The 15,772-nt window shown below is 36.5% G+C and overlaps 1 protein-coding gene across 1 annotated transcript in view; it reads right to left on the bottom strand.

Annotated features, from left to right (window-relative positions):
• Positions 1-13,172, bottom strand: part of LOC139736694 (equilibrative nucleobase transporter 1-like) — a 35,482-nt gene extending 22,310 nt beyond the window's left edge. The window contains exons 1-2 of the mRNA XM_071647441.1: positions 13,133-13,172; positions 11,875-11,960 (exon numbers count right to left, since the gene is read on the bottom strand). Coding sequence (XP_071503542.1) covers positions 11,875-11,960; positions 13,133-13,172 — 126 coding nt within the window. The remainder of the gene's footprint in view (positions 1-11,874; positions 11,961-13,132) is intronic.
• Positions 13,173-15,772: the final 2,600 nt, after the last annotated feature.

The following is a 15,772-nucleotide window of genomic DNA, read 5'->3' as shown; positions in this document are numbered from 1 at the left end:
GTAATATTCACATATATATGTATCTATATTTTATGTGGAAGGAAAAATGTATTTACAAGTTCTGTTGGAGATGGAAAAAAATAAATGAAAAAAAAACCCAAATGAAACATGGTTAACAGTCCTCAACAGTTTGGGTCACGCACCTGGCTGTGTTCTCTTCGTATTCTTTCAAGCGCGTTTCTAAATATTTCTGTCGCCCAATAATCTTCTTCTTTTCTTTCTTTTTTGCGGTCCACTCTATTAAATAAACTGCTAATATTGCGACAAGATTCCAAGTTACAAGATGCGAGATAGTAAATAAACCGTCTTCTTCATCCAGGGTAGCCTCTTCACTGTTGCCATGTAGGCCTACTGCTCTACCAGAAGGCCCTGCATGCCGTTATTATTACCCCGGCGTTGGTGCACCAATTATCTATTCATACACCTAGGTCAAAGGGACATGGTGGGTAAAACATCTTGTCCACGGACATAATGATAGGCACTTGGCGGGATTCAAATAAACCCGGGGTCTCCGTTTGAAAGTGAAGAGCACCCACATATAGTATTACTTTTCATAGTTCCTAACCGGAACGATTTTTATTCGTGTGTTTACAAAACTAACAAATAAACAAGAAAACATGAACAAGGCTGCATGTGATCGTAGGCCCTATTCATACTTGCCGTTCCGTTATTCAGCTGGTAACACTGAGAGTGCAAATAATTTTAATGTTTAGTATTAGTATCCTGTCGTCGGATTCGTGACAGTTTTGATTGATTATTTTATAATTACGCAGACACATGTCACCCTTACCACCCTTATATTTGTTTCCGTTATACTTACGTACTCGCCTCTGCCAGAATACCACGTTCATGTTTCATGCCAAGTGTATGACTGGAATTTTCCTATTAAAGAAGCTGAAGTGGCCAAGAGACCACGCGGACCGCGCGGGTTTCCTGTGCATCCTATGAGGTCCCCACTGGGTTCGAGTCCTAGCCCGGCAGTATCGTGACCCTTGCACTGCAAAAAGAGCGGTGTTAGATTTAACACCATGGGTGTTAAATCTAACACCGATCAAGTATCAATAGGGGACCACACTGCATAATCAGTGTTTGAAGACGCGATTATCACTGTGCAAAAGACGGTTGCGTCCCTGCTCACTTCGATTATAGACAGCGTTTCAAAACGCTAATCCCAAAATGCACGAAGATTTAATTTGTGCAATTGCGATCGACGTTTTATCTACATGATCTATAGGCCTAATCACGTTTACATGGGAAGCATAATCTTAGAAATAAAGACGTTTATAATGACGTCATGTCAACGCCTTCCCGGTTCACGTGAAATAGAGACGTATGTAACATGCTGAACAGTTCTCTATAGGGGTTTATAGTGTTTCAGCAATGCATATTCGCGATATCTGTTCTCTCTCGAGCTCGACAAATAATATTGAGCATAATAAAACTGTAGACCCTAAAAAGAATTAGACAGAATGATAAGGAGTATTCTAAGTTGACATCCCGGCATCGGTTCCAATGATGCAAATTGAATTAATGATTTTCCCTTACAAACTGCATTTCCCCCCGCATATGCGACATCCATCACGTCCACATAGCATTTTGGTCACACTTAATCGGCATATGTATAAAGATATAGTTGTGTAGCGCACATGCTGTGTTTTATTTTCCTTTCGTAAAGTGTGACTATTTTGTGTTTGTACAATACTGACTCCGAGAAAAGAAATCATTACACACTATGGCATTGCTTCGGTGTCAGACCAGATCGAAAGTGTTTAGTTCAATGATCAAAGTATTTGGGAGAGGAAATGGCCACTGGGATAATGGGGAGTTGTTACTATTGTTTTATTTCCGTATTCAGATAAGATATTTTCAGTCTACGAGAAATATCATATACGGCACGAAGAAACGGGGGATTGCCCATTTAGCCGTATTTGCAAAATACAGCTGTTCTTCTACAGAGTACCACATTTATAATACAAAATGATAGACAATATGTATACAAAGCATCAGAAATAAAAATACTCATTGAAAACATTAACAAGTAAAATGACAGAGTCTATTATTATCACATAACAAGCCCTAAAGCTTTGCTTTTTAGTGGGACCCTCCATTTCCATTCCAATCCTTGTATTATGCATATGTATGTACCTTAGAAAATAAATTATGTTGTTACTCGTGATCACATGTACGTTTTCTTTGAAATTGTTACAAATATGTTCTGTTAATGCGTTGCATATAATTTTCCCTGTTTATTCAATGGAAATGAAAATAGAATTGAAGTTATAACAAAGGAAAGAAAAGAAGAGCAAGGAAAAGAAAAGAAGAGAAAATAAACCACACACACACACACACACACACACACACACACACACAAATGAAGCATGACAAAAAATAGGAAGCTACGTTTGGTAAATCATAGTGTCTCATTTTTGTTTTCTTTATGATCACAATACTCTATTATCTAGACAATTAACAGCGTTTGAATAGATGTTAAGACTGGTGCATTACGAACTTCATTGAGTAATTAATAATACACTGATATTCCCCTGTAAAAGGAAGTCATTTTGCAATTGTTAGAATTTGGCTTAGGTACATTCAGAGTCTGATTCGAAGTGAGCAATTCAAAATGCTTCCAGAAATAATATCAGACATATGATTTGGGAAAATTATCCAATATCTTATTTTTTTTTCAATTTCAATAGTTTATTTATTTCCATCATCACAAAGAAAAGAAAATAAAAAGTTGACATAATCCAAAGTGATACAATTTTTCTTTCATTTCTCTTACACTCATCCGATAAAGGATTTTTTTTTCAATACAATATAAATTATACACGAATGATGTCGTAAAAAAGAAACAATGCACTTTGTCATGGCAACAAAAATAGTAAATAATCACAATGATGGAAAACAGTGTTCCACTAAAAAAGCCACGCTTGTAAAACGTGGAACACTGGAACAAAACAACAACAGCACCAATTTGTTATACCAATAAGACACATTCATTTTAAATTCTTCTATATACTATTGTACATTTTACTCATTGATATAATGATGTTGATACTATGAACAATACTTACTAGGATTTTAGGATGCAAACGTATAAACTATATAACATATCACATTTGTGGCACAGACACTATGGGGCCAGGTGTGCCAGGAAAATTGAACTGAAAGGAAGATATGCAATCGGCCACAAAAAAACATAACGACGACAACAACAACAACAATAACACAATACACAGAAACAACAGAATTTGAGGAAATGCACTCAGACAGATACTGGACAACGAAGAACGAGGAAAAAGGAGCAGGGAAGAATAGAGAAGGAAAAGGAGAGGGATGGAAAAGGTCTGTGGACACACTACAAAATCTCAAGGAAAAGTGAAACATGACGGGTTTTTTCATTGAACAGAATTAACTGGTATATTTAGAAAACAAATATTTTTTGAGTTTATACCTAAATGTAATTAACTTCACAGATTCTTTTAGATCATTATCTAAGCTATTCCAAAATCTGGGTCCGGTATAAACAAATGTATTTTGAGTGTGTACAGTTCTAACTAAGGGAAGATGAAATTCTTTAGATTGTCTAGTGGGATAGTTATGTACGTGGCTGTTACGGTGAAATAAAGAATAAAATATTTTGGGCAGATGATTGCAGTTGTAATTAAACATAAATTGACCAAGTTGAAACAAATACAACTCTTTTATTTTCAGAATTTTGTGCTCAAGGAAAAGCTTGTCAGTATGTGCTCGGATATGAAGGTTAAAAACGATTCTGAGCGCCATCTTTTGCAGAAGAAAAAGTTTATCTAACAATGTCGAATATGTATTCCCCCAAGCAAGAATTCCGTAATTCAAGTACGGCAATACCAAACTTGAATAAAGCGTAATCAAAGCCGAAGAAGGAAGATAATATTTCAATCTATTCATTATGCCTATGTTACGTGCAATTACTTTACAAATATTGTTTATGTGACACTTCCATGATAACTTATTATCAACACAAACACCTAAGAATTTAATAGACGAAACCTCTTCTAGGGGATTAGTGTCAAATATAACATTACCTGGTAATCTATCTAAAGAATTACTGAAAAACATATACTTTGTCTTCTCAATATTCAGTGACAATTTATTTGCATATATCCATTGTGAGACATTCTTCAATTCATCATTCACTGTACTAATCAAAGTATTAGGGTCAGGGTGGGAATAAAAAAGATTGGAATCATCCGCGAATAATATGAAAGAGAGTTTATCTGAAGATCTATAAAAATCATTAATGTAAACTATAAATAACAGTGGGCCTAACAAACTTCCTTGCGGAACACCACATTCTATTTTCTTCATAGAAGAATCAAAACTGTTCACATGTACATATTGAAATCTGTCAGATAAATAACTCGTAAACCATTGCAAGGCTTTTCCGCGAATACCATAATGGGATAACTTAGAAAGAAGTATACCGTGATTAATCGTATCAAAAGCCTTTGAGAAGTCCAGGAAGATGCCTATTGTATGCGAGAATGTATCAAGTGCATGTGTAATCTTTTCCACAAAGGTAAGTAAAGCGTGGGTGGTGTTGTGATTTTCTCTGAATCCAAATTGAAAATTCGTAAATATATTACTCATATTGAAAAATTTTACAGTTCGGATATATACTATTCTTTCCAAAATTTTAGAAATTGAAGTTAATAACGATATTGGTCTGTAATTATTGACATCATTTTTCTCCCCTTTCTTATATATAGGTATAACTTTGGCAGTCTTCATTTGACTTGGTACAAGCCCAGTACTAAGTGATAGATTAATAATATATACTAAAGGATCTATTATTTGAAGAATTATATTTTTCAACAAATAATTATCGATTCCATCACAACCTGGGCTTTTCCCTTCTTTCAAATTATTAATAATATCAATAACTTCTTCGTTATACGTAGGGTCCAAGAATATAGTTTTAGGATTAGGTATATCTAAAAAATCAAAAAACACTTTATTAGATGAAGGGATACTTTGTGATAAATTTTTCCCAATCGATGCAAAAAAATCATTAAAAATTTCGGCCATACCAGCAGGTACATTGCTTGAGGTATTACCCCATCGTACTTCTGAAATACTAGATGCATCATTAGATGTATTCATAACATCTTTTATTGTTTTCCAAGTATTCTTTATATCATTTTTATATTTCATTATCTGGTTGACATAAAATTTTCTCTTTTGTAAACGCAATAAATTAGTAAGCGTGTTTTTGTAAGTCACATATTTTTGTCTGTTTTTATCCGTAGGGTTACTCCTGTATTTATAAAACAAATTATTTTTTCTATTAATCGATCTTAAAAGTGATTGGGTTATCCACGGGAGTCTTGGAGTTCTTTTATAAGAACTTTTCCTTGCGCAAAACGGAATATGTTCATCAATTTTAGAAGTGATAGTTTTCATAAAATAATCATAACACAAATCAAGATCGGTATTGTTGTATACAAAAAACCAATCAATATCTTTTAAACTATTTTGCAAATTAATAAGATTATTGGCCGTAATCTTACGACGTCTCTGATAATTATTTTGCCTAGGAGATAACTTAATTGGCACTTGTGTAAAGATTGGATAATGATCAGAGATGTCAGATAAAACAATACCAGACTCGGGAATTGGGAGAATATTACAAAAAATATTATCAATCAAAGTGGCAGATCGGTCAGTAACACGGGTCGGCTTAGAAATTAACGGTAATAAAGAAACAGACATTAAGGTTTCTACAAATTCTTGCGAAATATGTTGGGAGTTACATTTCATAAGATCAATATTGAAATCACCCATTAAATATACATGTTTATTTGTAAAGATAGAGTTCTGCATTAAATTTTGTACATACAACAAAAAATCATTCGGATTCGATCCAGGGGGTCTGTAAACAACTCCAATCAGTATGTTTTTCCCATTCGGGTTTACCATTTCAACAAAAAGAGATTCAACTACATCAGTCATGACATTCAATTCTTCGTGGATAGAATATTCAAATTTGTTGGGGATGTTTAAACCCACGCCACCACCCATTCTTTCTTTTCTATTTCTGTACACGAAATCAAAGCCGGATATAGAAAATAAATGACTTATATTGGGAGTCAACCATGTTTCGGTCAGACCTATAACAGAACAGTTATTACCAGAGTTTTCTAAAAATAATCGCAACTTATCAAAATTTCTACTTATGCTTCGTATATTCAAATGAGCTAACAAAAGATTGTCATCATCACTATTCATAACATATTGTTCATACTGATTTACAGTCAGATAAACACATGATGAACTTTGCACAGGATCTTCAGGATCAAAATTATATTCAAATTCTTGTGCTGAAGCATTAAGTTTGTTCGATATGTATGCTTCATATAAGGTGGAAGTTTTGTTTTCCTGCGCTGACGTAAAAGAGCGCCCAACTGTATCATAAAATTCATCATCGTTCACAGAGTTGAAAACAAATGTTGGATTAGCCATAAGTATAAAGAAAATCACACCGGAATCGACAAAAGTTCCACTTAGACCTAGACCTGGAGATTGTAGTTATGTAGGAATGTACAGACCTGGAAGAAGAGAAAGAGAAACGCATATACACAAACATGAAACACATACAAGAAACACACACATGAAGCATAGACATGAGACACAGACAAGACACGAGAAACAACAAGGACGCAGACAAGACATAGCCGATGATATCAAATTGGGCACACACGTCCGTGGCCTGTGTCTGCTCTGCCAATACAAAACGAGGCATAAGCAATAATATCAGCATGGATTTAACAACAGACTGCATTTGAGTGAGGGGGCTCCCTTGATATTCAAAAAATATCATTTTCATACGAGATATATTCACGTGCATAATTCAAACTATCAATATGAATTTTTATAGGTTATTTGGGGATCAGGAGAGAAGGAGAGAGACGAAGGGAGACACGAATAGAACTTTGATGTTTACTGTATGCACCTACACTGTAGTTTGTGATATTAACAGTAAGTGCCTATTGGCCATAATAAAACAATAAGTGTCATATCTTCACAAGTCATGATAGACAAACTACGATGTAGAAATCAATTCTGAATATTTGTTCGCTGGGAATGTCATGAAGGAGAAAAATGGAAAAGAAATCAGAGAAGAACAAAGAAAAACAAAAAACAAATACAGAACATCTCATAAGAGAGTTTAGACAATAAGCGTATAACTGATTGATACTATCAGCTTTCCCGGATATCACCTCATCGTAAGCTTTCTTCAACCCCATCCCTACTATTACAACACATCAATTAAAGTTAAATTGAAGAGAATGAAACAAATTATCTGCTTAACGTAATAAAAGATTATTCCATATATACATAAGTGTTTATTTTTTTTTATATTCATTTCAAGTTTGCAGAGAGAATGAGAGCGAGATGAGATCAGTGAAACAAAAAATGGTATTGACTTTTTTGCTCAATCATTGATCATCATAAGCAGCGTCCGCAGGATTGGGACGTCCCACTCGCCAAAGTCGCGAAGGGGGGGGGGGGGGGGGGGGGGAAACAAGCAACAAAAACAAAAACGACACCATAGCGGGAAGCGCACCCACCAGGGAGGTGCACCTATCGTACAGAGCGCACAACGGGTCGAGTGCACAGAATACTAGTACATTGTGCTATGTTTTAGCTAAAATTCAGTTGAATTACAAAGATCATTGTATGCCCCATGGACTCCATACAGTATAGGAGCACAGCCGCCACAGCTAGTGGCATTGCCACTACTCCTCTTATACCCATCAGCAACACCCAGCACGAGGCGAACACACCATCACAGAAAACCATGTAAGGGGGGGGGGGGAGCTGAAAAGGGATATTTTTTGTTTGTTAAATAAATTGAAAAATGAAAGTGAAGATGAAAACAAGGCAGCTGTGGCTTGAGAAGGAATGGGTATAACGTTAGTCGTGACCTGGATGAACCATACAGGCTACGCATTGAAATGAGGCCCTGAGGTGTCAACTCTTTTCTTGAATTGAATTGTACATGAAAAGAATGTTACAGCAACCAGCGTTATCAGACTGCCGGGAACCATGCAGTATATCACACCTGCTAAGTAAGGTATTTCAAAGTATAAGCGTGAGGGGATACAGAGACTTTCAAAATAAAAAATAAAAAAAAACACACAAACACAAAACAAAACAGCAATTTAACTTGCGGATTCAGATTCTTAGATACTAAAAAATTGAGACAACTGTTCATATCAGTGCAGGTGCAAATGAGAGGGCATGCTGCTCGTAAACAACATGCCAAACCTGTGGCCAGTCACCCCTCAAAATCTTTTACAGACGCATTTGACACAGATTATTATTCAGATTGAGAGACGGAATTCAGCATGCATATAGTTGATGTCATATCGGGCAAGGCCCAGGTAAAACGTACCCATCCAGCCCATGAACGACTATATCGCAGGACAGGCATTACATTTACAAGGATAAAATATTGTGGGTAATTATACTGAGGCATCGCCAAAATCTATTATGGAATTACAGAGCCATATACAAAGCGAATCATAGATGGGGTTCCAATAAACTACTTGAAACGCAACTCCAAATACTTATCACACCAAAATCATATTAATAGATTGGGTCACAAAACGATACTGAACGTTTTAGTGACATGAATGATCACTATCGTTTGCAGGGATAGTCAAATATGGGATAACCAGCGATTATTGGCTTGAGTGTAGCGTGAAAGAAAGAAGAAAAAAGCCCTCTGGTAATACAAAACCAGTAAAAAAGTTACCAAAAGCAGGGTTGCATAATCATTCTCAAATGTTTGAACTATCAGAAACACTCGATAGATGTGTTTTGATAGATGTCTTGTTGAGGCCTTAAATAACAGTTCCATGTATTTTGCTTTTCGTTAAAACTTCTAGATTTTTCTTCTTGTGGACTGTACTACTCAGTATTTGGTTCTATGGTTCTATGGGCCCACTAAAGTGGCATGTACTGAGTATAATTCATTAGACCCATTCATTGTAAAAGAATGTTACAGCAACCAACATAATAAGACTGCCGGGAACCATGCAGTACACTACACCTGCTCAGCAACAATTTCAAAGTATTAGCGTGAGGGAATACAGTGTCTTTCACAATGAAAAAAAAAAACAAAAAAACAAAATCAATGATTTGACTTAGAGACTCAGATTCTCAGATACTAAAAAAATTGGGACAACAGTTCATATCCGTGCAGGTGTAAATGAGAGGGCATGCTGCTCGTAAACAACATGCCAAACCTGTGGCCAGTCACCCCTCAAAATCTTTTATAGACGCATTTGGCACAGACTATTATTCAGATTGAGAGACGGAATTCAGCATGCATATAGTTGATGTCATATCGGGCAAGGCCCAGATAAAACGTACCCATCCAGCCCATGAACGACTATATCGCAGGACAGGCATTACATTAGCAAAGATAAAATATTGTGGGTAATTATACTGAGGCTCGCCAAAATCTATTATGGAATTACAGAGCCTTATACAAAGCGAATCATAGATGGGGTTCCAATAAACTACTTGAAACGCAACTCCAAATACTTATCACACCAAAATCATATTAATAGATTGGGTCATAAACAGGATAAAACGATACTGAACGTTTTAGTGACATGAATGATCACTATCGTTTGCAGGGATAGTCAAATATGGGATAACCAGCGATTATTGGCTTGAGTGTAGCGTGAAAGAAAGAAGAAAAAAGCCCTCTGGTAATACAAAACCAGTAAAAAAGTTACCAAAAGCAGGGTTGCATAATCATTCTCAAATGTTTGAACTATCGGAAACACTCGATAGATGTGTTTTGATAGATGTCTTGTTGAGGCCTATAATAACAGTTCCATGTATTTTGCTTTTCGCTAAAACTTCTAGATATTTCTTCTTGTGGACTGCACTACTCAGCATTTGGTTCTATGGTTCTATGGGCCCACTAAAGTGGCATGTACTGAGTATAATTCATTTGACCCATTCATTGTAAAAGAATGTTACAGCAACCAACATAATAAGACTGCCGGGAACCATGCAGTACACTACACCTGCTCAGCAACAATTTCAAAGTATTAGCGTGAGGGGATACAGTGTCTTTCACAATGAAAAAACAAAAACAAAAACAAAATCATTGATTTGACTTAGAGACTCAGATTCTTAGATACTAAAAAATTGGGACAACAGTTCATATCCGTGCAGGTGTAAATGAGAGGGCATGCTGCTCGTAAACAACATGCCAAACCTGTGGCCAGTCACCCCTCAAAATCCTTTAAGAACACATTTGGCACAGACTATTATTCAGAATGAGAGACGGAATTCAGCATGCATATAGTTGGTGACACATAAAGCAAGGCCCAGGTAATGCCCTATGTCAGTTGTCACGAAAAGAAATGAAGAGGAAAAGAAAAAAAAAAACTTCAGGAGAGGAGTAATGCATAAATCCGAATAATGTCTACCAATCGGGGTTTTTCAGTATTTTTTTTTGTTTTGTGCGTTATAAGGTGAAAACGTACCCATGCAACCCATGCATGAGTATAACTCAGAACAAACATTATATACATTAAGTAATATAAAATATTGCAGGTAATTATACTGTGGCTCGGCAAACTCTAGTATGGAATTACAGAACCTTATACAAAACAAATCATGGATGAGGTTTCAATAATTATAGTTGAGGCTCTGCTCCGAGTATTTATCACACCAAAATCATATCAATGAATTGGGTCACAAAACGATACTGAACATTTTAATGACATAAATAATCACTATCGTTTACAGGGATAGCCAAATCTGGAATAACTAACCATTATTAACTGCAGTGTCACATGAAAGAAAGAAGAAGAAGATTTAAAAAAAAAAAAAAAAAAAAAAAAAAAAAACCTCTGATAATATTCGCTCAAAACTGGTAAGGGGTTAACCAAAAGCAGGGTTGCGTAATCAATCTCAAATGTTAGAACTGCCGGAAACACTCGATAGATGTGTTGTGTTTTCTGATCTGCACTCAAACTATTTCTTTTTGAGGCCTTAAAGAGCAGTTGCATATCTTTTCCTTTTGGTTAAAACTTCTAGAAATTTCTTCTTATGGACAGCACTATGCCGGGTTCTATGGGCCCGCTAAAGTGGCATGCACTGAGTATAATATTATTTGTTCCATTCAATGTAGATATATTTATACAAGATATTACATATGACACTGGTCCATTGAGTGATGGAACAACTAGAAACTACTAACATCCGTTACGAGAAGCAAGATGCACTAATGAAGTTTGTGGGGAGTTATTGAGTTTCTGAAAGAAGAGAAAAAACCCCAAACAAACAATCAATCGAAACACATCTAGATTACCACAAATCTGAGTCATATCAGTGAATGTATTCAGTTGTTCAACAGGCAATAACAATCGTCATTGGAAATACGTGTAAAAAGTATGTAATATAAATCATGTATACATTACAAAATGAGAAGGAGGGTTGATTGTTCCTTACATTCTGATGGCTTGGATGGAGGTATCGGTTGCCTTCCAATTACCGCATGTCATGGTACTACTCGTAGACTGGATATGGAAGAATCTTGGTTGATAAGAGGTAGGGACTGAGCAGTTAGGTTACAACGGCTCCGTATGGCCGAGGCTCTCAGGCACATAGTTGCTAGATTTCTGGCGATGGAGATCGGTGGGGCATGCGGGGCTCTCACTCATCGTTGTGCAGAGTAGTCGATTTCAGGCGGTAAAAAGGGAAAAGGGAAAAAACAACAACAGAAAAAAAAAGAGAACCGGATTTATTTATTTGACGCTTCCCTGGAGAGATGAATAGGATACTGGCATTTCTCACGATAACCAACGACAAAGCGGTCCCGGAAGTGTTGTATGAGCTGGCGCTGGAAACCTGGGAGGCAGGGCTGGTGGATGTTGCGGAGTCTGGAGCAGTGAACATCATTCCATGGACACCAGGAGGGTCATTACACTCATATTACTTTATAGCGGTATTTAAGAGATTTCTAGTCCAAAATATCATGAATATGTTGAGTAGAAACAAAAGAATGTGGATCTATTCTCATAATCATACAGCCAGCTCTATGATGTATGTAGTTTTTGAAGGGCTGCCAGAGAACCTTGTCGAACAGAATACAAAATGACGTGAAGTGAAGTGAAGTATCGGTAGCGGCGTTTTGTATTGTTATTGGGTGATCAATTATATATAGTATATATAGCTTTGAGATCAAGTATTAAAAGCACCAGCAGAGTGCCCTCAAATCCGCTTTGGTCATATGGTTTTGTTTAAAATTCTGCAGCGTATACTCACATTTTTTTTACTCAAATTGTATTTTGTATTTTGTACGTGATGCAGGGCCCCTTGGCAGAGCAGTTCCGAGTGAGCTGAAAGGCTACCCTGCTAAAAGAAAACTGAATAAATAAATAAATATATATATATATATATATATATATATATATATATATATATATATATATATCATTCCACAGGTTTGCATAATTGTATGAATATAAAATTGTGCAAAGATAATAGATTGCTGAGTAAGGGGTTAAAAAAAAGTATTCATTCTCAGCACTTCGTGACCCTGTGAGAGGAGGCTGCCTGCATTACTGTAGGACCACAAGACATGGTTATAGTATGGGCGCTCAAAGAGTGATGACTGGAAAGTTTCAATGAATTTGTAAGTGATTTGTTTTCTCCCATCATGTGTTATAATGGTCGAATATGATGCTGGTTTGTGCATCCTGTGTTTGATATATAGCTTTGGTAATATACAATCTAGCCTCACCCACAGAGGTGTAGAAAATCGAATGCGATGCGTTTGCTTGAGGCTTTGTGGATTGATTCAAGTGTATTTAATCCAAGTGGATCCGAGTGTTATCGTGGTTATGGAACATTTATGACTAATGTTGGGAGATAATTTAAAAGAATATGAAGAATTGCAGATGGATAGTTTCTGAAGAGAAGGGGATACTGTCGGCAATATATAAACATGTACAATGTATTATGGTCCGATGCAACACTATTTTGGTGCTTTGCCCTCTATCAACTGTCTATATTATCAGTCGATTATTATAAATAGTGGTCAAGAACTTACCCGGTTTATCGGTGTAAGGCTGCCCGGCAAAGATAGCCATCATGCTGTCCCATTAAGGTTGGAGGGTATAGCGTTGGTACTCTTTTTTTATTACAGTAGTTTCATATTCATTTTGGCTGTTTTATGTGTTTTTGTCTTGTCATCCCTGTTCACACGACGGAGATTATAATGGAGATGGAGTATCACTCCAATTCAACGAGTGCGCATACTGCTGCACCATTTTGTGTAGCTACATCTTGGGTTCCAAAAAGTAGTCATTAATGCTTATGCATTCAGACTGTATAACTTCTATTTTTGATGGAGCTCAGGACATCGAGCAAGCATCGACGTCCTAAACTTACCCTATGATGTGGAAGTGCGGCACATTGCCCTCGTGGGAAAAGTGAATATCATGTACTTATTAATTTTTACTTTGTTTTGTATACATACGTTCTGTTTGTTTATAAGAATAGCTGCGATATATAGTATAGTGGAAGTTGACTTCATGCATTCAAGTCGAATCAGTAATTTAGGCATAAGTTATAGCATATAATGCTGTGGCTGTCTTTTATACAGTGATGTTGTAATAAATATGTTTAGCATACTAACAAACATAATTATTGACATGTATTTTTTTTCTATAATTCGATGTATACTTAAATGACTGTGAATATGGTAGCCTGTTTACGTGTGATAATTACAACTGAGACAGTTTGATACAGCATCGTATGTTGAGGTAGTATATTTTGTTTGATAGATTTTTGGGGGATGTTGATTGTAGATTGAAATTTGCAAATTTTCATGTTAAGTAAAAGACAGTGGTGATTCTATTTTTCTAATTACCCGTGTTCGCAGTTCGTGCATAATAATATGACAGGTATACAAGTATATCATGGCTACATGCACATACATGGTGATTGCAGAAGTTATTTTTTGGTTTTCAGCACGCTGATTATCCTGCTGGTTATTTGGGTAACCATAAAATGATCTTATAACATGTTGATTCCACTTCATTCATGATGTGAAGGCACTACAGAGGTCAAGGGTTATATAATGATAATTGATAGTTTCCATTTGAACTGATGTGTGAACTTACTTCAAGATCATGAAGGCTACATTGAAATGAACACCAAAGCTGACCATTTACATCCATTTATGAGATACAAACGGTAAGTACTCGAGATCATGACGTGCAAAAAGAATTCCAATCACCTTGTGTGTATGTGTGTGTGTTGTTGTTGAGTTGATGATTGTCATTTTACACAGTATTTTTTTTAAAATTATTCCTTGAAGTTACAGAGCGGTCTAGCATGCTTAGTCAGACGTGGGTGGTAGTGTTGTGTTCATAGTTAGTTTTGTATGCCCTGTTTCTTTGTTTTGTTCGAGCATGGTGTTTATTTGCATGAACAATGAATGCGAGTTCTAATGGTACTGGTAATCCATAATTTGATAAATTGTCATTTTCTTTATTTAACAGAGTATCCCATTAATGAATCAGACGGCTTTCAAGGGCGGATGCAGGAATTCCGCAAAGGGGAGGCGCCTTTACATATTAGAGGGGGCGCGCACGCCCTCACCCATTTTTTCTTTTATTTCTTTTTGTTTTAACAAGAAATAAAGAGAAGGCGCGCGCCCGGTGCTCCCCCTCTACTGGATCCGCCACTGGCTTTGACTGTCAACGCTCTCTCCTGCCATAAAATACATCCAGCCTCACTTTATTCAGCCACACATACTTTGATTGAGGAAACATACAAATTCTGAACGCGCTACACTTATATTAAATTTCTTCAGTCAGCCTACAGCATCGCATTAATCGCTTTAGGACACCTATCTATCCGCGTATCCCCCCCCCCCCCCCCTTCAACGAACATCATTCCGTTGACATAACAAACATCAAGTGGCAGCGTCAAGGTCCAGTCTAGATGAAAAAGCTATTTTTTTTCAATGTTAGCACGATTATCAACCAATATAATAACCATCATCACCACCATCATCATCATTATCATCATCACCACCACAAATCATCATCATCACCATCTATATGGCCATCATCATCATAACTTATCTTAATGCTGATATTCTTCTCATTACTGTAAAAAAAAAGAGAAAAAAAAAAACCCAAGAATTCATGGTGTAACAACGACCATTATCTGAAAGTGTATATTAAAACGTAAGTCGTTGTTTTGTATACTTAAGGCATCACTGGAGAAATACATGCATCCTAAAAAGAAGATACATGTAATAGGCCTACATGTAATACTAATAACAACAAAAGAAAGCGTGTCCAGCCTCCCTAAAAGGTGTATTTTGTGGAGAGATTCACTCGCATCAACCACACCTAATGAGTTGTAAACAGGCTTGTATGGCCTGATTATTCCTTGAAATTTTATCCTGATTTATTTTAGCACTGGCACAAAAAAAAAGATTTAAGAAAAAAAAAAGGGGGGGGGGGCATGGGCTGGCAGGCGCGGACCACCGATAAATCAGTGGTGTGGAACACAGAACTCTTCTGTGGTGTGGAACCCCTATTCTCTGTAAACCTACAGCACGTTATCACGGTTAACTCATCAGCCAACGTTGAGAGCAGCAAACACAAGTATTGTAAAATGTATGTGAGCGACTCGACTACTGCCGAACAACAGAGTAAAGCAGTTGTGAAAA

Source organism: Diadema antillarum, unplaced genomic scaffold (genome assembly GCF_040938485.1).
Source record: "Diadema antillarum isolate AM-2024a unplaced genomic scaffold, OU_Dant_1.0 seq00000662_RagTag, whole genome shotgun sequence".
In the NCBI taxonomy this organism is placed as follows: domain Eukaryota; kingdom Metazoa; phylum Echinodermata; class Echinoidea; order Diadematoida; family Diadematidae; genus Diadema; species Diadema antillarum.
This window is presented reverse-complemented; position numbering and strand designations above follow the sequence as displayed.